We start from the raw sequence: 24,401 nt of genomic DNA, 5'->3' as shown, positions 1-24,401 counted from the left end.
GGTATTGGAGCTAAGTCAATAGCAGCTAAGTCCACAGTGTCTAGGAGACATGATCAGGGCCAGAATGTCAGCCAGCAGTAAAGTCAGGGATGGCATTTGGGGCCCTCAACCCTAATCATCTGATCACTGCCTTTGTTTCATGGTTAATTAGGGGAGAAGGTGTCAAAGCAACAGCAGGTAGACTTACAAGAAAGCACATGAAGTCAAGGGCTAGGACGGTGGGCACCCCACCGAAGGGCAGCCCTTGCAGCACAGTGCTGCGGATGCGGGCACTGTAGCAGTAGTCCTTGGTAGTGCTGTTGTTGTTGTTGCATGTGGGAGTTTTGCAGGGGGACCCCACTGAGCCCAGCGTGGCGATGACGTAGGGAAGCATCTCTACAGCTTCATCGTCTTCCCTGGGGAAAGGAAAGAAAGAGCTGGTTAGATGTGCACTGGTTTGATGACAATGTAGTCCTGTTGGAGTTGGGGGCCAACCTTGCCTGCCAGCTCAGGCTTCTCTGTGCTACAGGACTTTCCTGGGACCAGTGTCCAGGGACAAGGTCATCTGAGAAGCCTGCTGAGTTCAGTGGTGCCAGAAGAACCCATATGCTCCAGCAGCTATGTCCCCACCATGGAGTACCAGAACTCCCTTCCTTGTTTGTCCACTCTCACACCGTTTGGGTGCAGCTCTCTCACAGACTACTTTTCTGCCTGAGAACACAGTGTCTCAGCTCCCCCTCCTCAGCAGGAAAAGCATTTAGGTACAGGAAAAAGTGAAAGGGTGGGGTGGATAGGACATGAAGTCACGTCTGGATGATAGAAACAAACTGCTATAGGACGGTTGCTGCATCATGATCCCACAATTTCCTCTGCCTGGCTGCATAAATCCATTAGCTTTATTAGGCTGAATCATCACCCTCTCTTCACTGCGGGCCTCAGCCTCCAGCTCCCAGGGTACCCATCAAGGGCTGGTCACACCCCCTGCTTGTTTCCTCTCCTTCCTCTGACTTGGAGGCCATTTAGATGCAAGCACACAGGGTAGAAAGGAGGTGTGGGCTCTCCTATTTAGCTGGTCAAATATTTTGTTTATTTCAGTGCCTTCCCCAAACTGTTATAAGACCCACAGTGGCATGCAGGTCAGCATCACTGCTTGGACATGGGAAGGTCCTCCTGTGCAGAGCAGCTCCATAAGAAACAGAGATGATTATGGTAGCAATGTATAAATGTCAACTGAGTAACTCAGAGAAGGACACGCTGACAGCAGAAACACAACCACTTTACAGAACGGCATGAGAAAATCCCATCAGTTGCAGAAGGAACAGTGATAACAGGAAGGTAACAGGCTTTTGATCCCTAAACCATACCTCTTAATCCAGCATCCACAAACCACCCCAAAACCTTCACTACTACCATGAACCATACAGAAAGGCTGGATAGCACAGTGTCACTTCTGGGCAATGCCTGGGTTTATTTTTCCCCCAGAAATGCTATTGCCTGCCCAAAGGATGAGAAAGCTGCCACCACCACTGTCCTTCAAGATCTGCATTGTTTGGTGACATTAGCAGAGGGGATGCAGGGCTCTTACCTCCAGCTCACGCATATAATCCTGGCCATCTCCTGCCTGGCTGCAGAGATTTATCAGCATCCCACCAAACACAAGCTGGATAATGACCACAAAACGATTTGCTGTAGTGACCTAGAGAGCTTTGCTTCAAAGTGATCCCTCCCTGCTCAGCTCTAAGGGGTGTACAACTACAGACCAGATGAAGCACTGAGGACAAAGGGCAGCCCGAGAAGCAAAAGCCCGGCTGGGTACAGGCATTGAGAGGGGGTCAGCCAAATTGGAAAAGCCACAAAGCAGCCTGTTAAGACATAATTCACAGGTACAGAGGTGGAGAAGGGCTGCCTAGTGCAGAACAAGGGAGCAGAAAAGCAGGAGAAAAACAAGCCAAGACATGAGACCACAGTTGGGAATAAATTGGGAAGAGAGGATAACTCATCCTGGTTGAATTAACTAGAGATTCAAAAGCTCTAGGGGACTGATGGGAAAAAACGATGGGATAAGACTCAAAGGAATATCACACACTTTGGAGCATGAGTGGTTACACCCCTCTGTAAGTGCAATCTAGATGAGCTGAATGAAAATAGAAATATCTCTCAATCCTCTTTTTGGGAACCTTGTAGACTTTTAGCAATGAGTTCCAGATTTTGAGTAAAGACCACAGTCCTACTGTAACACCACAGCCTTGAGCTCTCCTTGTATAGTGAAAAAAGGAAAAGAAGAAAAGCATTTGCTTTTTCTAGACCTACTAAGTTCACTACTAAGTGCTCTCCCCTTCCCAGGACACAAGATGTCTCCTAGCTCTAACCACTCACCCACACATCCCCTAACACAATCTCTCTTCTGACCCTCTGGAAAGGTGACCACAACCACATACAACATCTGGGTAGGGAAATGACCTTGGCTGCCGAAACAGCACCCTGATGCTCTCAGCATCTCTCCTCACACTACTCCTCACGTGGCTGAGCACGATTTACTTCTCTGACAGCATCTTTGCATATTGAGGAAAAGCATCTCTGTCATCAGCCTGCAATCCCCCTGCCCTGAGTAGCCAAAGTAAATTAGAAGCCAGCCATGTCCCAGAGCAAATCACTCCCTCCAATACACCTGGCTGCACATGCTCCTCACCTTCTCACACCACTTCACTACACATGGTGTCACTTTGGAATCACTTCCTCTTGAGGAATCTGGATGACTCCAGGGTATTGGCAGACTTTAGGTACCTTGCTGCACATTACCTTTTCTGGGTCATTAATAGCAAAGGACCTCATCATTCTGCTATTGTCACGTTAAAATTGCTAGTTCACTCCTTGACTTCGTGGAACCTCAGCCAATTTTTGAGCCAGAACTCTACATCTCCTCCACTAGACAGTTTTCTTAACAGTTTTCTGTAAGGAATTTCAGAGGTTTTCTGAACATCCAAGCAAGTTACACAAATTTGCCAGATGCCATTATTTTACCACACTATTGAAAGACTTGCAACGGAACAGGGAAGTATGATTTTCCTCTGCAGGCACCAAACTACTTACCTCATTCTTGCATGTCTTATAGCTCCATTTTTCCAGTTGTCTTTCTTAAAAGAAATGAGGCTCATATGCTCACATTGCCCACCACCCTATCTAAACATTATTTATACAAACCATTACATGTTGAAGACAGATTTTGCAAGCCTATAGGTAATTTAAGACACATTTCAGAGAGACAGGTCCCAGAGATATACTTTTTCCCTGAAGCCTAGAGGATGGACTGGATATAAACCTTCCTAACCTCTTCAGTAACCCAGCCAGAACAGCCAGCAATGGAAAAGATGTGGCTCATGCCCAAGGCTTACACTGCCTTTTCATGAGCTGAGTCAGGAGGCACAGAAGCAGTCCACACCATCCTTAGTTATGCAACCTCCCACCCAGCTGGTAAGCACAAGGGGCTCCCCATGGAGACAGAGGTGCTTCAGGTGTGTGGGAAGCTGGGAAAAGCTCACAGGAATGTTCAGAGCACTTGTGCCCTTCTAGTTCTCCCAGCTGCAAGAATGTCTGGCATCAGTCTAGAGGTGACCTGCCATTGTAACACTTTAGGTCAGACCCACCAGGGTTCTTCTGGGATTACACCACCAGTTAGGCAACTAGTAAAATGCTTTGGCAACCAACTCAGCAGTCTTCACAAATAGTGTCTACTTAGTATCGTTCACCAGAGGCCTTTCCCAGGACTCTTTCAGCTGAGCAGGAGACTGGCTAGTTTTCCCAGGCAGTGCAACCCACAGGCCTGGTAATAGCTCTTTCCTTGCATTTGGTTTGCACCTTGGCCTCAGATACTTACTCCAGGGGACTCTGCCCTCACCCTCAGCCAGGCAGGGCACACTCCAGCGTGTCCTGGAGGCAGCTGATGTTGGGAACAGTGTTTCAGTCAAAGCACAGGCAGGGAGGGAAGGTGGTGCTTGCAGCACACAGAGTCTTATGGTACAGAAGCACAGTTCCCAATTATGAAAGGAAATCCCTTACGGCAGTGTGGAAGGGATAAGGGGATTTTTCTAGCAACTGCTGTTCTTTCCAACTCCAATACACACTGAAGGCAGAGGTGGTTTTGCAAAGCTTTCTGTTTTGATCCCAGAGTCTTCCCCCAGAGAAGGACCCTGCATGTTTCCTTACACCTCATGCTGCTACCACAGGTTAAAGGAGCATCTCTGACCACACACAAAGTGTGCTGCACCAGAACATAGTTAAAGGTGCCTTTCCTGGTCCCTCCTTCCCCTTAAAGGCAGTAGGTGAGGGCAAGCTTGGCTCAGCCTGGGCTGAGATGCTAACATCAGTATGAGCTCCTGAGCATCAAGAGACAAGGCACAGGGAGCTGGTGGGAAGTTACTGTGAGGCTGGAGTGGTGGGAACCAGCTCAAGGTATCCAAGCCCTTTCCTGAGCACAAGCACAGCCTGTCACCACAGAATACAGTGGGGCCAAAGACACAGTAAGAGCAGGACATCAAACCAGGTTCCATGCAAGCCCCAGGGGCTTCCCCTCCTGCACTCTGCATAATTAATGCTGACTTCCTCAAAAGAGCAAAGACAGACTTGCCAAAAGGCATTTTTCACTCTTATTCAGCAATACTGGACTCAATCCCCTTCTCTATTAACAGTAGGAAGGAGGAAGAGAGGAAACTTCTCCCATGCACAGAGAAGTCTGTTCCCTGCCCCCCAGCATTCCCTACATTCCCCAGCAGGATCAGCACATCCATGGTGTCCGATGTTTTCACCAACATGTGTCAGGAGCAGAGGCATACAGCTTCCTACCTGCAGTCCCTAAAATACATCCCACCTGGTGCTGCAGCCCCAGGTTCTGCCTGTTAAGCCCTGTGCAAACACAGCCCTGAGAACTGCTGTTCTTGAGAGCTTGGTGGCCTCAGCAGGGCAGGGCAGGGCAGGACTTCCCTTCCTCCTTGTCTTTATCCCTGGCCTGTACGTGGGCACCCAAACCGCAGCCAAGCAAGCCTCCACACTCCCATCCATCCATTGCAAAGAGAAAAAAACATGCAGAATGAGGCTGGGAAGGCCAAGATTACATGCCTTGGTCCTTCACTGCTATGACTCTGGCTGCAAAGTGTGCACCAGGATACTTAAGGAGTCATCCCACAGTCTGGCAGGGGGTGACATGCAGCAGAGGTGTGAGGGGCTCCTGCAGGCAGGGGATTGGAAGGTGCCTGCAGAGGAGGCTGCCTGTCCCACTGAACCCTGCTTCAGCACTGTAAGGCCAGGGCAGACAACAGAAACAGCACTGCAGGTCTTCCCGAAGAGAGCATTTCCCATCCTCACCAGCTCACCCTGAAATCTCTGCCCCTCATCCTCAGCATTCACGTCCTCTGCCAAAACCCTGGCACCGAGGGGAAAGAAAAAAGAGGAAGCACTGTGCTGGGACTCAGGCAGGAGTGACGCAGGAGCTGGACAGTCTTGGCTAACTGGGAGACAGATGCACTGACACAGGCAAGTGTCTGTGTTCTTCCAGCCACACCTCTGATGTCAGCCAGACACGAGGAGGTGACCTGAGAAACGCCTGCAGAAAAATATAAATCAATAAAGCGGATGCTTGAGCTCACAGACAGAACGACGTAAGCACACAAGTACGTTCATTTATTCTCTCACCAGTAAATGTTAATAACTCCATCTGTAATTAGAACAGCGAGATTGTGCTCTAGTAGAGACACATTTGTTTATGAAAATGTCACAGTCTTACAGCAGGCTGGAGGTGCAGACACAGGCAAGCAGAAACCAGCAGGTGGGGGGCTGGAATACCAAATTTCCAGACTAAAAATAAAGCAACCCAAACCTTGTTAAATCTCTGGGGAATGGCATTCAGGGAGGTGAGGTGTGCTTTGGTTCTCAGAGGAGGGTGCTGTGGACAAGGCCTATACCTTTTAGACCTGCTCCTCTGGGGTCCCCTTGGTCTCCCAAGTACCACAGGTAACCCATGCTGTGATCCCAGGGACCTGAGCCCAGAGGATGTGCCTCCTTAAACCTCTACCTGCCAGGGTGGTACAGACCTTCCTTCACAGGGCATTTGGGGACTCTCATGCAGCTGCTGGCACCCAAGGCTGAGGGAGCCTTCTCACCCTCTCAAACAGCCACCTAGGTTACCTGCACCTAAATGGTGAAGTCCAGCAGAGCTCTGAGCAAACTGCTTGCAGCCACCACCAGACCACAGGAAGAACAGTCTGAGTGTGGTAAGCAAGTAGCCTCAGGACAGATGGGGAGAAAGGGGCTCACAAGTTAGCTCAGAGCCTTTCCCAGAGCACAACAGTTAAATAGGGAAAATACCACTCTTGGTGCAGACACAGCAGTGGGAAAGGTGTCCTGCACCATGCCTCAGACCAGGCACAGAGCATTCAGGCAGCTGAGGGTTGGAAAAGTGCTGATGTGCTGGGTGCAGTGAGGAGGAACGTGATCTGCAGGCCAAGGGAAAGAGCATCAAGAAGCAAAAGTGCTACCAGTGCATTTCCAACAGGCCTGGGCAAGGCACTAACAGGCATACAACAGGGATCGGTCCTGTATCAGCAGAAAGGAGGCGAGCCTGCCAAAGTCCTACATCTCTTTGTCTCCTTTCCATCTCCTCCAGTCAATATAAAGCTCCCTGCACACATCACCTCTATGAACTAGCCAACTAGACACCAGGCCCACAAAGCTTTGGTCTGGCAGGTTTGTCTTCTTCAAAGCAAAAAAAACTAAGTTCATCCTTGCCCTGGGTCCAAAGTCCTCCCAACTGGCTTTGCACCAACCCTCAAATATCTACCACTAAAGGGCATCACACCTTTCTTTAGTGTGCATCAGCTCCCAGTCCTGTGTTGGCAGGTACTGTCACTGTAACTGCCAGCCCCAACCCCATACTGCTCAGAGCACCATTTTGTGGTGCCTTGCACACTGCTGACTGTGTAGATCCCAATGCTCAGGAATCCCTGGTCCTGCTCCCAGCACAACTGTAAGCACTGTGAACCACACAAGTAACCCTGAGCTGGGACAGTGCCTGGCACAGATGGTAGTAGACTGTACCAGTGGGGAGCATTTGGATCCCTGTAAAACCTAGATTTGAGTTTCATGAAGGTCAGGAATCTGTCCACTTCACTATTTCCTTTTAAAATCACCCAGGATAATCACAAAAGCCTTGCCTTTGAACATCAGCAAAACCCTTCATGCTGCCTTCACCCACTGGAAACTCTCTTGCCAAGTGATACAGATTTAACTCCAAACAGCTAGGTCTTTTTTATGCCTCTTTTTTACAGGAACTCCCTCCAATCTGATGGCAGTCCTTTCGAGTCATATGGTGCCCTGAACATAATGTACCATGCCAAGATGGGCTGTAGGAGAGCTTGAAACCCAGTATGATGTGCTTCATGCTCTTCACATCAGAGCTGGCTAATCTGTCCTCAGCCTAAGGGCAATTTAGTCTCTCTGGCTCTGCATTTTGCTCCCATGCTGCACATCCACTGTGCTGTATTACTGCCTCAATTTTTGCATCTCTTTGGACTGGGTGCTCCTGGGCAGGGGTGACTGTTCCTGCCTGGCCATCAGGGAAGGGCTGATGATGGCCCCTTTCCCTCCAAAGAGGTTTGCTGGAACAGTGACACCCACACAACACCATGACGCAGTTCTGCTGCCAAGGCAGCTCGACTGCCTTGACCTGGCTACAAAGGAAAACATAGCCACAGTACCCAGCATTTATGCACCATGAAGGAGAGAGGTCCCCCAGTCATCCTGTTTGCTTACTGACAAACACTATGGAATCTCAATGCCACATGGACACCCTCAGTGGTGTCCATGTGTCCCAGTCCACGGCAAGGGACTCATCCTCTGCCATCAAGAGAAAGCCCAATCTATCAAGCAGTTCCCCCATCAATCAGCTCACTGCATGGCAGAATCACAGTCACCCTGATTTACAGTGAATTTTGAGTGTTTCATTAGTTACCAAATCAAACACTTCAAGTTACAAATATATCTGTCACTTTCCCTTCAAGTTCCTGGGCTATAAATCTCAGAAAGATATCAAGTTTGTCTGCCAACTTATACTTTATAAAGGAATACTGCTTACTGTTTGGCTTCCCTTGTTTCCTGTAGGCATACACTGATAGTGATCCAGTAAACACAATAAACTATTAGAGTGGCAAGACTGACAAGGTGCTGGACCTCCTGTGGCATATTCTGCAGAGCAGTGGCCATGTGGCAACCAAGTCTCATGGCTGGCAGTAAGTCCCAGAGAACAGGGCTTCCGCACCTACCATTCAACAGCCCAGCAGTAGCAACTTCACCAATTCTCAGCAGGCCTTTAGCAAAGACAAGGATGGAGACTTCAGGACCTCACAATACCAGTAGTTTTCAGCTTTTAGTTTATGGATTCCAGTGGCACAACAGCTGTTTTCACGGGTTGCCCTCTTGATTATCTCCTGCATGTCTATTATCATCACTTAGGCTACCTGCATATGGCCTGCACTTCCCTTACAACCTATCTGTGGGCCTGCCCCAGGCTAGCTCTCCCCTACTTCATCTTTTAAGTGAGAGTGACTATTCACGCAGGATCTTTACTGCACAAATACCACTTTGGTTTTCATACACTGTTAAGGAGAGCTGTTCAGGTGCATGACATCTGGCTTGACATAAACACAAACCAATCTCCCTGGTGATTTTATATTTACTCTGAATTTTTCCACAACTCCCCCAGTTCTCAAGTGACTAAATACCATCTTGTCCCTTTTGCACAGAGGCGCGTTTTTAGCAGGAGCTCTGCACTCTTGCAGCTCTCATTCCTTTTTCCTTTGTTTATCAGTAACCTCACCTCATCCTAAAACTTCTGATCTTAATCCCCTCGTGTACAGGGGAGTGCCACATATTTATCTTTCCTCAGGCCTCGTATCTGTTTCCTGCCAGTCACAGACTGGGTATTCTCATCTACACCCAGCTTTTCCTCTTGACCAAAACATGCATGTCCCTCATAAAACCAGGTTTTTATCTAGTCTCTCAAGCTCAAATTGACTGTTTCCTCCTCCTCACTTCTGCATGACAGAAGTCTTTACCTCCTTGCAGCACAGTATTCAAAGACAGAAGAATTTTGTTCACTGGGCACAATTACAATCACTTGCCTATGAAGTATGATCAACACTTCCCACCACGAAAAATCCTTGGTGATGCAAGTCACCAAGAAGTGGCAAAGAGCATCTCTCTGAGGAGTCCAAGCCATCTCACAGGGCTTCACAGCTGGTTCCTCACCAGAAGCTGGCAGAACACCCTACACTGCATCAGCCCTGAGAGCATCCCTGTCCCTTACTCTGCAGCATGACAGCTGCTTGAGCAGCCAGAGGTTATCAGGGTTAGCTTCTCTCTTGCCCGGTCCTCCTGCCCTAAGCACTGACACCACCAAACTCAGCATGCACAGGATTGAGGCATTACCTCTCCTGGATGTTACTTCAGGAAAGCTTCCTGCCCCTTTCTATGGGGTGTGCATGGCCAAGCTTTGGTAGGAAGGGAGGTGGCAGGGCTGCAACAGGAGTGGCTTCTGTGACAAGCTGTCAGAAGCTTCTCCACGTCCAGCAGAGTAAAGCTCTGGCAGCTCCAAAGTTGGTCAAGGTTGGGCCAGTTGGAAATGGTGGTAACTCCTCTGTGAGGAAGGAGGGAAAAGGGAAAAGGGAAAAGGGAAAAGGGAAAAGGGAAAAGGGAAAAGGGAAAAGGGAAAAGGGAAAAGGGAAAAGGGAAAAGGGAAAAGGGAAAAGGGAAAAGGGAAAAGGGAAAAGGGAAAAGGGAAAAGGGAAAAGGGAAAAGGGAAAAGGGAAAAGGGAAAAGGGAAAAGGGAAAAGGGAAAAGGGAAAAGGGAAAAGGGAAAAGGGAAAAGGGAAAAGGGAAAAGGGAAAAGGGAAAAGTTACTGTGCAGCTGTAATTGCAGCCAGAGAGGAGTGGGGTAAGAATACATGAGAGGAAAAGTATGCAGACACCAAGGCCAGGAGAAAAGGAGAGAGAGGAGATGCTCCAGGCACCAGGGCTAGGATTCCCCTGTAGCCTGTAGTGACGATCATGGTGAAGCAACTGTGCTCCTGCAGTCCATGGAGGATGACGGGGTTGCAGAGATCCCCTTCCAGTCCATGGAGGTGACCCATGCTGGAGCAGGTCTGAGAGGAGGCTGTGAACCTGCAGGAGGTCTGTGGAGAGAGGAACCATGCTGGAGCAGCCTGTCATTGAAGGACTGCACACCTGTGGAAGAGTGACCCATGCTGCAGCAGCCTGAGGGGGGCTGCTGCCCGTAGGATGGACTCACATTGCAGCAGTTTGCGCTCATGAGATGGACTCATGCTGGGGAAGTTCACAGAAAACTGTCTCCTGTGGGAGGGACCCCCACAGTGGAGCAGTGGAATGACTCCTCTCCCTAAGCAGCAGGAGAAACAACAGGTGATGAACTGACCATAAACCCCCATTCCCGGTCTCTGCATTACTGGGATAGGAAGTAGAGCTGGGGGGAAGGTGTTTTTAAGGTTTTATTTTGCTTCTCAATATCCTGCTCCAATTTTGTTAGCAGGAAAATCAAGTAATATCTCTAACTTGAGAATCTGTTTGGTCTGTGATGGTGTTTCATGAGTGCTCTCCCAGTCCTCAACTCAGGAACTTTTTGTTATAATCCCTCTCCCCTGTCCAGCTGCAGAAGGGAGCGAGACAGTGGCTTTGGTGGGTGCCTGGCATTCAGCCAGGGTCAACCCACTACACCCCTCTTGAGCAATTGCTCCACAGGGACATGTGAAAATTGAAACCACACATCAATTCAAGAACAGTGGCAAAATGGGTCCATGTGCTTAGAGCAGCATCCCTGGAGATGGTGCTTGGCGCACACAGAAAAACCCTCCTTCACACACTGGTGAAGAAGCTTGGCACTAGCAGGGAAGGGCCCACCAGCCTGGCTCTCTCATCCAGCAGCAAACACCCAGAATGCAAACCAGGAAGCCTAGAGGAAACCCCCTTCCCTCGTGGGCACGGAGGGACAAGCTGCCAGGGTACTGCAGGAGCTTCCACAGGAGCAGCCTCAGTGTTGCTCCTAAAACAGGAACATCTACTTCAAATCCTGGCACGGGCACCCTTCCTGTAACAGATAAAGGCTGATTCTTTTCCAAGGTCCTTAAGCAGACTGCAGCTTCAAGTGTTTACAATTTGCAGGCTGGGGATGTTCTCACCTTTTCCCACATTCCTTGAAGCATTCCTAAGATAGTGCTTGCCTTGCAGAGTTGGTCGACAAAGGACCCACAGCACAGGCGAACACCAAAGGTCAAGGTAATCACAGCCCTGCAGCAAGCAAAATTGAGCTCCCTTTACGACTTCATGCTGAGCTGTAAAGAGATTTGGCAGCAACAGCAGAAGGAGGAAAGTCTTCAATTGCTCCTCAACAACAGCAGATATCAGCACAGAGCACTCACAGCAAGCGGTCTGGATGTGGCCAGCAAGCCAGGACAGTTATAGGAGACCATCTAGGAATTCACTTTCTGTGTCTGCTGGGGAAATCTCAACAGAGTCAGAGTTCCAGCAACAGCAGCACAGCCCAACCCATGGTACCATTGCACTACATACAGGGTTGGCAAGGCACCCAGTACTACCAAGTGCAGTAGGGCAACCTGGGCCACAAACATGTCCAAAGTAGGACGACTGTGCCACTGAAAAAACCTTGAGGCCCTACAGCACACAGTTCCCCTTGTGCACTCTGTCCCAGCAGCTACTGAACTCCTGTAAGAGAGACAGATGTTATGGGAGACCAATTTTGCGCTCTGAATAAATAACAAAGGTCACAGCAGAGGTAGATGGACTTTAAACAGAGCATTGAGACTGTCCTTGCTCCAAAGCCCTAGAGATCTGCTGGACCTCACTTATGTCCCAATTCCTCTCCTACATGATATTTGCTCTGATGCTGCCAGAGTGATCGAGTCTGCAGACAGGTGCCCAATAACATTTACCTGCTGGGAAAAGTGAGGGTTGAACACGTATCTCTTCTTGAGTTTTCAGGGCAGCTCTGCCTGCTTTTGACTGCTGGGGCTGGGGTCTGCAGGCAGGAGTCACTGGCATGCAGCAGGCTGGGCTCTCAGCCAGCCACTAGCACTTGAGAGATGCCGATTGGGCTCTTCTTTTCAATGGTTTTGCTCCACCCCATTGGGCTTGGCAAGAGGAGCTGGGCCTGGCTTGGGAACACAGGGAACAAAGCGCCAGTTGGGCACTGGACACTGAGATCCAGCACAGACCAAGGAACACTGAAGTGGTACTTCAAGGTAAGCAGCCTGGCTCCCAGAGCCGCTGATAGAAGTGTGAGATAAAGCGGCTGTTTGGACTTGGAGGAGGGCACTGAATTTTCGGTAAGACGCGGCAGTGTGAGCCTCAGGTCACCCAGGTTCTATCTCAATGTTAGGGAAAACAAAGAAATAACTACTTCAGCTGGATGAAGCTGCTCTGAGTCACTGTTTATCCATGGAGCACAGCTCCACACAAGCAAATATCAAGCCTATAAGACTCCACTAAAGATTGCAGTTAAGTAACCTGGGTTCCTCTTGCCTGCAGCCCCACCTCAAGCCAGGGTGCTCACATCTACTAAGACCACCAAAATCCTAACTTGCTGTGAAGGAAATGGCTTGGAGGTCACCTCAAAAAACAATGTGGAGCACTCCAAACACTGGACTAAGGCATTCCTGCCTTCACCTCTCTGCTGGAGGAGAAGGCAGGAATGGGCCTCCAGCCCAGACAGAGCAGTATTACACAGAAGGACTAAGACCAGACACCTGACAGCCCCCTCAGGCATACCAGCCAGGTGCTCCAGACTTTCCTGGGCTCTGCTGCTCCAGAGCTGAAAGGAAAACAGACATGGGTGCATTTCACAGGCTTGAGTTTGGAGAACACCCAGGAGCAGCTAAGCATCATAGCCTGGAGCTGCTGTAAGGCAGCTTGCACACCTGGAGGCTGCTTTCCATAGAAAGCACTGCCCTAAGAAGAGTGCAAATCAGCAGTGAACAGCCTGATGGGAGCTGTAGCAGTTAGTCTCATGCTCAGAAGAGTTGTGCTATTCCCATCCCACCACGTCTGCTGCCCTGCTAAACCCATCCACCTCAATCCTTATTCTGGCCATATTGCCTGAGACCACCTTTCCCTCCTAAGGCCTTTCAATCTCTGTGCTTCAATAGATGACTTCTAATATCAAAAGAAAACAGTGTGGTGGGTCTAGGACCCAAACCTGAGGTGACACTTATCTCTGACCTTGTGTGAAGTCTTGAAGTTTGATGGTCACCTTGTACAACCCGAACTTTCTTCTGGACACAGTTACCAGCACACAGCACAACACTGCCAGGCTGCACTAAAACATGCCATGGGCTTCTGCCAAGAAATCACATTCCTGACTGTTCACCTTCTACGGAATGGATATCTGGCTGGCTGGACTGATGTGAAGAGCAGCAGCACAGAAGGGGGCAGGAGGAGCTGTCACCCAAATAAAAAGGATCCAGTGGACTCCAAAGAACCAGGGTACCTAGAGACAAAAACTGTGTTCTTTGTTGGCTCACAGGGGTGAACATGCTGCTCCATACCTCATTTCTGAATGGGGACAACACACCCATGTCTTTCATGGAAAGAAACCATCCAAAGCAGTGGCTGAGGCATTTTCTTTATGGGCATGAAGCTTGCTTGGCCTTCCCAAGCACATCACAAGAGCAGGAAAAAAAACCAAAACAAAAAACAATTAGTAGACTGGCATTCTGAGCTAAATTACTAATTAATAACCCAGATGAGATTACTGCTTCGTATTTCTCCTAATGCAAACCTTTGGCAACCGGACAGGATAGTGCTTGTTAAGATATTTCTTCAATGATCTTCATGCAAAAGAAATGACCCCTGCTCAGGAAAGCTCCCAAGTACATACTTATCTTGAAGCACTTTTACTGAAGTCATCATAAGTACATGGCTAAATTAAAGTGTTTACCCAAAGAGGGACAGACTTGAGTACTGTGCTCTGCTTCAAGCACCAGATGTTTTCCAAGATCGTTCTCTGGACTCTGGCTATGTGTAGCACTTACCAACCTAGCCCAGCTGGGTGCCTCAGGGTAGAGGCAGCAAAGACCAAGAAGCTTAAGTAGAATTTTTCTTTAACGACAACAAACAGGTTCCTGCAGTATGCTTCATAGCAACCCGTTAAATAAGCGATCCTAGACCAGAAAGCTTTCTTCTCCTCCTGGGGAAATAGTTTTGGCAGCCTTGAAAGGCATGCTTCCAAATTTCATTACTTCTGCTTCTCACTGCTTCTTCAAAAATACTGCTCTTCCTTCTCTGCAAGGGGATTGAAGATCCCTTGCTGACAGAAGACATCTCTTACCTGCCTTCACTTTCCTCAAGCTAAAGTCTGTACACCTGTTATTTTTCTAAGCACACCTTTCCAACGTGACTGTTTCCACAGCTGATGTGTGTCTGTGTGGTTGGCATCTTCCTAAATGCATTGTGCCAGAACACCCCAAGCACAGATATGTCTAGAGTCAGAGGGAGAGTGCTACTGCAGCCTCCTTGCTCTGCAGCACAACTCCTTTGCATTCTTAGCCTGAGAGGCCAAAGGGTTCTCTTTCAGTCACATCGTGGCCAAACATACACGTATCCTACTACTCTGTCATCCTACCTTGTCCTCTCACTTATCGTTTCCTTCCGGCACAGCTGCCTCCCACGGTGCCCAAACTGTCCACCGGGCAGAGGGATGGGAAAGTAAGGTTTGTTTTGTTTGCTTTTGTATTTTATTCTTAAAATTTTAAATAAACACATTGTTTTGATAAGTGTCAGCTGTTACAAGGAGAACATCAGTTTTCCCATTTATATCAACAAACATTAAAACATTCTAGTTGTGCCATTTTTACACCCGAACCTTGTTACCAGACTTACTATGGATCATCAGCACCAGGGCTTGCCAATCAGCTCTTGGCAAAGGCAAACACACAATCAACACAACCTTTGTTACCTCAGCTGATGTAACAGGGTGTTTTGAAAAGGTCTCCTGCACTGAAGCACTCAAACTCCCTCAGAGTAATCCCAAGAAGCTATATGATCTAGAATTTCCTGCACTCTTACTGGGGCAGGCAACCCACAGATACCAAGGGCAGAGACAAACTCCATTAATGCATAATGGTGCAGAAGCTTCCTAACATTTGCTTTTTAGATCATGGCATGGAAAGACACGTGCTACACACTATAGATGAGGCAGGAGCCTCTTACAGCACATTTTGCTTTTTATCATTGGATAAAGTGCAGCCACACTGCCACATTTCCCATGCCAATCAGGCTGTTCTGGGATGCCTCTTCCAACACACCCCAATGAGCTGTGAGGAGCAAGCCCAGGAGAGCCCGAGGCAGCATAAGGTTTATATGGCTTAAAACACAACCTGCACCAGACAACACAGCTTACCTGAGCAGCAGACCAAGCAAAACCTCCTCCCCCCAAACTGGAGAGATTTCAGATTCAGTTTGCACTTTGCAATCCACCACCACCACCTTCCCTAGAGCTCCCAGGCAAGCCTGCTGCTCCTTCCCCCAGTCACCCTCACACTTAGTATGGGGGAAGGCTGCAAAGTCAGCTGTCCCCTGCCTAAGATCATCCAGGCATGCCAACTTACAGCTCCTCCTGGAATCATAGCCTCCTGAGGAGGGTACAGCACTTCTCCTCCCTACACTGCTGGTGCTGGGAACACACATCCCATGCCAGCCTGAAGAGGGGACAGTACCCAGCTGCCCCCAGAACAAACCTGACAGCCACACTTAGTCCTCCAGGGCTTGAAACGGGAAAGCACAGAAAAGCAGAAGAGCAGCAACTCCTCCAGCCTCCTGTCCTGGTGGCTAGCCCTGCTGCTGCTGCTGCCCTGCCCACCTGTTTACAGCCAAGACTTGCCACAGCAATCCTGCCACAGCTCCATGAGTGAGGAGGCTGGAATTTCACAACTGACACCCTGCCCTCTGCTTATGCCACTTGACCGGCATCCCAGTCAAAGTCTTCAAGAATCCCCACATACGGGAATCGGGTCTCTACTGAGGCTGTGGGACCAGCTGCTGGAGACTGACAGCCAGGCCTGGGTGGCAGGGACATGTCCTGTCACAGCCAACGCTGGGAGCTCTGCAATCAGCTCTGCCACATGCAGCTCTGCTGGGCTCCACCTCAGGCACTCACACTGGGCGTGTGTGTGTGTGACTCATTTACTGCAGTTCCACAGCCCCAGCCGTGTTTTAGGGGCAGCACTTGCTCTCCAAGTGGCACAGGGATGTGTATGGGTGACTCCGCAGCACAGAGATCCCTTGCTTGGTGCCTTCTACCTGGCAACCCAGCGGGGACTGCAAAGCATCCCAGGGCAGTTACCTGCTCATCTTAGAGAGTCACACAGATGCTGGCTATGCACCTTCTGAGCCAGGGACCATCTCAACAGAAGGAAGCTGACAGCTACCAAGCTCCAAGTTTTACTCCACTGCTGCCAGCCAGCAGTAAAGTCCCTACATGAAACACCTGCAGACCCTCAGGGCTAAGTGTAGCCCAACACTTGCCATCCCTTCCTCCTGAATCCTACCTGCTTTCAAGTCTCCTGTCTATTACCAATCTACACATCACAAATTCACAGAATCATTAATGTTAGGACAGACCTGTAGGATCATAAAGTCCAACTGTTAACCCAGCACTGCTGCATCCACCACTAAACCATGTACCCAGGTGGCACATCCACATGGTTTTTGAATACTTCCAGGGATGGGGATTCCACCATATCTCTGGACATCTTGTTCTAATGCCTGAGCACTCTTTCAGTGAAGAAATTCTTCCTAATATCTGACTTAAACTTCCTCTGGTGCAAGTTAAAGGCACGTCCCTAAGTCCTATCACTTGTTAGGTGGGAGAAGACATTGTCCCCCATCAGGCTACAACCTCCTTTCAGGTAGTTACATGTGCCCCCCCTTACTCTCCTTTTCTCCAGGTTAAACATCCCCAGCTCCCTCAGCCACTCTTTGTTAGATTTCTGCTCGAGATCCTTCACCAGTTCCACTGCCCTTCTCTGGACATGCTCCAGCAGCTCAAGATCCTTATAGTGAGAAGCCCAGCAAGGCTGGTAGGGATGGGAGGCTCTGGATAGCTTCTCAGGGCCAGGTAAACAAAGCAGGAGCTCAGGAAGCATCCCCTCAGCCACACCCACAGGTGCCCCTTGATGAGGGGTCACCAATGCCCCTGCATGCCTGAGCTGCACTCAGCTTCCTGGCCCAGGCCCCAGTAAGCCTGTGCTCACCACAGAAAACTCCTCCCAATATAGCATCAGTTGCCTATTTATAACATGATGTTTACTAACACCAAACACAGTCTCGTTGGTAGTGCAGGACGAGATGAGTCAAGGGAGCATGAGCAAGGGAACCTTCTTCCGTCGTGGGAAGATGAGGGGACCGTGGGAGGGTTACTTAGGGATGGGTGCTGCAGCATTGGCTGATCACCTGCAGTTCCCTCACCAATGCAAGGAGACTCAAGGGCACACTGATTTTATCACATCAGACCCTTAAGCTCTGGGAACATTTTCCTGTGAAAGTGAGAGATCAGATCCAGCACAAAGGAGTGTGCCAGCATCCCCTTGCAGCCTGCTCCAGGCTTGAGAAGCACCAAGTGCCAGCAGGTGTTGAAGCACCAATTTAAAATGAAGGCTCTGAAAACCTCCTGACAGTTCCTGGGACGCTCTTGCAGCAGCTCAATAAAGCACTGCTGGTTGCTACAGCGCTTTGGCAGGGGCTCTTAAGGCAGTGCCCATCTCCAGGGGAACCACGACCCCTCCAGCCAATGGGTGGGGAAGCAGCTCCCACTGCTCACCCTTGGCCAACCTGCTCTGGATGGCAACTCTGTGATTCCATTTGCTCAGGGCCCCTGGGAAGATGTTCAAGGACATCTGACTGCTGAGGCACCAGTGACACCAGCCTTGAGCTGTGGGCACAGATGAGCATGACAAGGTTCGCTATGGGTCTCAGAGTGGGGCTGGGAAAGGAAAGGGATTACAACCCCAACTCCCCAGGGCACCATCTCACACCTGGAATACTGTCCAAGAATATGCTCCTGAGCAAGAGAAGGCAAGAAATGAGTGCTTTCTAGGGCTCCTTGAATTTTGCAGACTTTCTCCCATGCCAAGCTATATCCTATCCTGGGTGGCTGGAAACAGACCCCATGTGATGCTATTGAACTGCACACCCATATGGTGGCAGATCAGAGTCTTGAAGCCCCTCCAGGCAGAACAATCCCTGCCAGTCTCTGACTCCTTCTAGAGTTACCACTGCATTTTCCATTTTTCCCTCCCAGCTGCATCCAGCCATCTCCTGATGTGAGGCTAATTTTCAGAGCCTTACATTTCCCTCTCCATCTTTGAGAAAGTTATTGCTTTCCTGCCCTCAAACAGCCAACACCTCTTCCACCCCACCAAACTCATAATGGACCTTCTGGCTCCCTTCCCCAGATTTGTCTCCTGTGCCACTGCACTTACAGCCCCAAATGGGCTGACTAGAATGCACATTTACATTAAGGGGCTGGATCGATTTCTGAGTTTTTAACCTTTCCTAAGAGGCAAGGGAGGGTTGGTGTCTGGGGCTTTACCAGAAAGCCTCAGCTGACTTCTGGTGCATGTTCAGCCAAGGCTTGGAGTCCAGAGGCATGACTGGAGCATGGGGCAATTGTCACACACAGGGCTCAGGAGCTGCTGGACAACTGCATAACAAGTTTTGGCTATAAGCCATCCACTCAGCTTACACTTGTGTAGCATCTCTTCAGCATGGCTCAACAGGGGTGCAGGCTTCTGCACTCCATGCAACTTCGCCCATGCCTGGGATGATCTTTTGCTCCCTTCATCCTCCTGGTTCAGCCCTGTACCCACTGCTGGTCCCCACTCTACACCAGCTTCCCACATCCCCATGTAGCAGCTCCTGGCCATCCTCAGCCCTGTCCACCCGCTCCTCCCAGTACCCGCCCCCAGCACTGACTCACTGCGTGCTGCTCCCAGCCGCGCATCCAGCCCGCCTCTGGCACCCCCACCACACTGGCACACAGGCTGAGGTGCCAACACTCTGGAGAGCAGCAGTGAAGCAGCACGGGCCCACAGCACAGGAGAACCTGGCTGTGCTCTGCACCCTGAACGGCTGCACGACTACAGGTGTGCTGCTGATGTGCCCCATGCCTCCGTGCATCAGAATCACACACAACTCCTCCCAGGGAGAGAACACAGCTCATTTCCAGCCACTGGAAAGGCGATCCACTTTCCAGATGATACATACTAGCAGCACACAAATACTTGTTGCTGCCTGCACTCTCACCTACAGTCAACTGAAATCCCTGTTGAGTTACTAGGGGTGAAGGGTATGTCTTGCAGCGATGGACCTCTGCTCCCATTGTTAAGGCCCAGGAAAGCAGCAGGGAGCTGTCACTGCTCTGCTGTCCCTTCTGAATTTACCCCTCTCCTGGATGAGCATCAACTGTCTTGTAACTAGCCACAGGATTAAAACCAAAGATGTTTTTGGATGGCTTCCCAGCTGCTTGACAGAACAACTGCAAGAGCAAAAGCTTCACCCTGCCCCTGCCAGCTTGGTCAGCTCCAAGCAGACAGGGAGATGCCCAGGTGGGCAGCAGCACACCTTACAAAGTTTTGCTACTGCTAGTTTAATTTTCCATGCAAGGTCAGTGCTTAGGCTCCCCAGGACCAGGAATGCTCCTGCCCTCCAGGGATGATGCAGTGGCACCAAGCTGCAAGTTTAACACAAAAAGAATGAGAAAGAAGGAATGAAACATTCCCCATCCATCTCTAGTCTGAGCCATGGGACCCCATGCCAGCCCCTGCACAGGCCCTCCTGTCTGCAGGCGGCATCTACCTTCAGATGGAGTGAGGCTGCTCCGCTCAGTGCCCCAGCTTCCCCTCCCGAGCCATTGGCTCTTCATTCTACACATCATGCAGCTATTAAGTTTCTCCTGCTATCTGCCACCTGTCTCCACTGTCACGTTTTCTCCTTTAGTTCTCTCCTATCTGGAGAGGTAGGGTTCAGGTTTATGCTAGAGCAAAGTCAGTCCCCAGGCCTGTGGAGGATGTCAGAGTCAGCTCAAAATGCCTGACCATTTTTCTTTTCCCCTGGCATTTACAGTACCCAGATTAGGAGAGTGGAAACCACATCTTGACTGTTCTCTCTGGTATTTGCTTTGGTACCACAGTATGGGAAGGAACAGGAGGTTCCTCCCCCAGCACTGCAGGCAGCAACATGTAACCAGCAGGTCTCCTTCCTGGACTTTCTTTTGCCTTCTCACTTACCAGGCAATAGTACAGCTGTCCAGGTCCTGCCATCTCCAACACACATACTTTAAAAAGTACAGACACATAAAAAAACCCAACAAAACATCCAAGAAATAAAATCTCCAACACCAAACCACCGCTCTCCAGCCACATTTGAGTCTCAAACTCTCCTTGATCCTGAAATCCACCTGCCATGACACTCCTGCAGGCAAAGAGGGTATGAAAATGTACACGTATCTCAGTGGGAGGGAAGAGCAGGAATAACAAGGCAGCCAAGCCCTGGCGCTGGCATAGAAGGAGAGGGTGTTGGCCCAGAGCTCTGGAGTCTCCAGATCCAGCTCAGAAAGGAGGAGTTGGTAGAAAGGGTGGGTTTCACAATCAGAAATGTTCTTTGCAAGTCAAAGGATGCTCTGAAATGCTGGAGTGGGCTTCAAGACAATTAGAGGATGATGAGGATGACTGACAGGACTGAAACAACCAGAGGGAGGAGAGGGGAACAAAGGGAAGAGCAGGTGGGCATCTTTGCCCCAGGGCAAACAGGCTCACCACCCTGCAGCAGCTTTTCAGGACTAGGCTGGGAGTTTCCAGCCCACACACCTATTCAGCCACAACACACAGCCCTACCTGTACCACTGCTTGGGAGGGTTGCAGTCTACTTTCACTGAACTTGTTAAAAAATTCATTTTCTTGCTCCAAGAAATGCAGTGCAAACAACACAAGGCAGAATATGTGTGCTGCTGTTCAAATAGCAAAGCCATCCCTGCCAACACCACCCAAAACGTTCTTTGTTCTCCATTTACCAGACAGACACTTCCACTCACTCCCATGTACTCTGAAAAGAGGCTCAACTGACAACCTCCTCTACTTAGATTGCCCCATCTCTTCTCTTTGCCAGAATTGCAATCTCCATCTAAAGATTCCATTTGATCTTTCACATCCAGCCACCCCCAGAGACATCTGCAAGCACAGCTGTGTCAGACACAGAAGCAAGGACCCAAGCAATCAACATGTCTGCACAGGCAGAAGTCTGCTGATGGAGGTGCAGTTATACTGGCAAAACTGCTTCTCAGTGGCTTAAGGTGGTGGGATCAAACCAGACTTTAGAAGCAGGAGCATTTTTTGCTAAAATAATGTATCAGCAGAGCAATCAGACCAGGCAGCCCTACACATCAAGCAGGCCAGAAGCTGCAGGTGTTTTGGAGGAGACACCTAACACAGACAAGAGGCATGGCCCAGACCATGTTCAAGTACTGCAACCACACCACGGTTTTAAACCTTTGCAAAGCTGCATCCCTCACTCCATATCCACCAGAGGAAAGCTGAGCTATGGCTCCTACTCCACGAGACTCTCCTGGAGCAACTTCAGCTCCACCCTGTAGCACTCAACTCCCCAGATGAAAACACAAAGGCTTACTGCATTATTACCTACAAACCAGAGCTCTGCTCTCATCAATTAGAACAAAGCTTTAGAGAAAACAAAGAAGTGAAATGCTGGGGGTTTCCCCCCATTTTTAAAGCACATCAAAACATTTGCCTTCTCTGACTTGAAACCATAGTCAGGAGCTATCTACTAGCTTTGAAATTCCCCTCCTACCTCAGGCAGTAATAAAACATAAAGACAGAGAGCATGAGATTCCAAGAGCACTATGCAGCAGGGATTTACAAGGGATACATCCTGTCAGGCACACTGGATCATTTTTATTTTTAACAGCATTACAGCGTTAGTGGGTGAAAGGGAAATTGTGGATGCAGCAAGATTTGAGTGAGCCATCTGCTGCAGGATCTCACCTTTCTCCCTTTCGAGGTTTGCTCACTGGACTAAGGAAGAAACATCATCTCACAGACTGAAAACAGGCATAATGACCCTAAATAAACCAGCAGCTCCAAGTGACAAAGCACTGCCTTACAGATTGGCAGGAACCAGAAGCAAGGGTGATCTTTGGTTTCATGAATCATTTTCACTGGCTAGGGTGCTGAGTTTGGAGAGGTGTTGGGTGCTGGCTGCTCTCAAGTACCTGTTTGGCAAAGTAGCTGGGCACCACAGGAGAACAGATGTTGTAAATCAGTCAGAGGCAGGTGAAAGGATGGGACAAGGAGAGGCAGGGAACAATTCCAGAGGCACATGCACAGAGAATGGGCATAGGTTTGTCAGGGCATCACCTTACATCAGCTGGGGCCAGGTGAGTGCTTTGTTTTACTGGAGCTGTCTCCTCATAAGGTAGAGGAGTCTCAACAAAAAGCTTTAGATGTTAAGGAGCAACAAGAAAACCCAGAGAACACAGCAAGTCACCCAGATCTACAGACTTTGACTTAATTTCTTTCAAACACCCCAACTCCCCAAAAAGCCCTTCAAGATATCCTCCATTTCTGCTTCACTATCCCAACTGATATTACAGGGAACCATAAAGTCTGAACTCCCTAAATACAGGTAAAGTGACTTCCTGCCCCGTCTTCATCACAACTACAGTCTTCTAAAAACATACATTGCTGAACATTCTAAAAGACCATGAAGTTCCCTCCTTCACCTTTTCTTACTCAGGTTACACAGCTCTTCTCATAGTTCTTCTCATCCTTCCACCCACATCATATTTCTAAAGACCTTAATTTCTATTGCCCTGCTGGATAGTCTCTTGTTTGTGCACATCCTTCTCCAAGAGTTGCATCTATATCTGAGCCTGGCCCTTCAGCAACACCTCATCTCTGCTCAGGAGAGCACTAATTGCTTCCTGCATCTTAGAGGTGTCACTCCCTACACAGCCTGGCACAAGGCTTTCTTTGTGTTCTGCTCCCCAGAAGGGCACTAATCCTGAACCCCCAAATTCTGCCAATACCAATATTTTCCCCTGCCTACCTAGCTAGGGTCTCTTGATCAGAGAGAATCTCTTTTGAATACAGCTTTGCCATTAGTTGAGGGTCCACATGGAGCATCCTTTGCTTCCTGCCTCCTACCCCTTCCTCCTTTGTTTACAAGATTTACACTTGGGTCACTGACACAGGCTGACTTAAGATCCATCACAGCCATCACCCCTGCTCAGCTGAGAGGCAGGACATTTTCCAAGGCAGGGGTGTTGACCAACCTGATGCACCACGTTCCAGACAAATGGATGCTGGTGATTTTTAACTGGCATCTGCTCCCACCTCCCTAATAGAATAAACACTAGCTGTTTATTCTAGCTTATTAACACAGGCTGGATGTAGTCGCACTCTTTTCCCCTGTATTTCAAGGGATTAAACCTCAGACTGTCCCTTCACCAGATGTTTTCTCTGGTGGCTGCTCACAATGCAAAAGGTGCCTTAGTCTGGAAGTACTTTCAGGGAAATTTCATACGGCTTTGCCTATATGACCACATCTAATTTACCAAAATAGTCTTGTCACCTGTTCTGATTTGTGCCTGGATTTGCTTTTTAAAATTAACTCATCACCCCTGATCTTCTTTGCAAGGTGAAGACAAAGGTCTTACTGTCACATTTTATTTGTTCCTCTTTTCCCCGCCTGCAGGAGCTAAGCCCTTCTATCCAAGAGCTGCATCAGCTCCTTCTGCCCTAGCTGGGAGTTCACACCAAGTTTCACATCCACCACAAACCCAGTTCCTTCCTCCCAGATTTATAACTTTGTGACTAATGCCAACTCAAGTTGCCTTTTCTGTGTTGTGAGTAACAGCGAGTCCTTGGGCAGCGACCGCAGCTCAGCGGCCACACAACAATCCTTCACTGCCAGGTCTGTGCCTCAAGCACCGAGTCAGAGCCCAGGAAAATTAAACCACCCACTGGTGTTTGCAGACATCCCCGAGGTATCAGCTTCACCAGCAGCACCTGAGAGCCTCCAAAACTCAATGGCTTCACACAAGTACAATGTAGGCCATAAACACAGGGAGATGAAGAATGAATCCCTTTTAAGATTTTCCTTGGGACCCAAAGGCACTAAATTTTTGCCTCAAGAGGACAAGTATCCTGAAGCCATCTTCAGAGACCCTCCTCAGTCTGTGCCATTTCCAGGCACTCTCTGCCCTCCAGCAGAAAACATCAGATGTGATAATTACTTCAGGCAGAAGACAAAGCCTGCTGCCCCATCTGAGCTTCCTC

The 24,401-nt window shown here is 49.3% G+C and overlaps 1 protein-coding gene across 2 annotated transcripts in view; it reads right to left on the bottom strand.

The window, feature by feature from the left end:
* Positions 1 to 24,401, bottom strand: part of TMEM63B (transmembrane protein 63B) — a 48,030-nt gene that overhangs the window by 18,469 nt on the left and 5,160 nt on the right. For both annotated transcript variants that reach the window (XM_066178396.1, XM_066178397.1), the window contains exon 2: positions 188 to 395. In XM_066178396.1, the coding sequence (XP_066034493.1) occupies positions 188 to 373 (186 nt within the window). In that variant the 5' untranslated portion in view covers positions 374 to 395. The remainder of the gene's footprint in view (positions 1 to 187; positions 396 to 24,401) is intronic.

Source organism: Chamaea fasciata, unplaced genomic scaffold (genome assembly GCF_029207755.1).
Source record: "Chamaea fasciata isolate MVZ Bird 193981 ecotype frontalis unplaced genomic scaffold, bChaFas1.0.hap1 SCAF_3, whole genome shotgun sequence".
NCBI lineage: Eukaryota > Metazoa > Chordata > Aves > Passeriformes > Sylviidae > Chamaea > Chamaea fasciata.
This window is presented reverse-complemented; position numbering and strand designations above follow the sequence as displayed.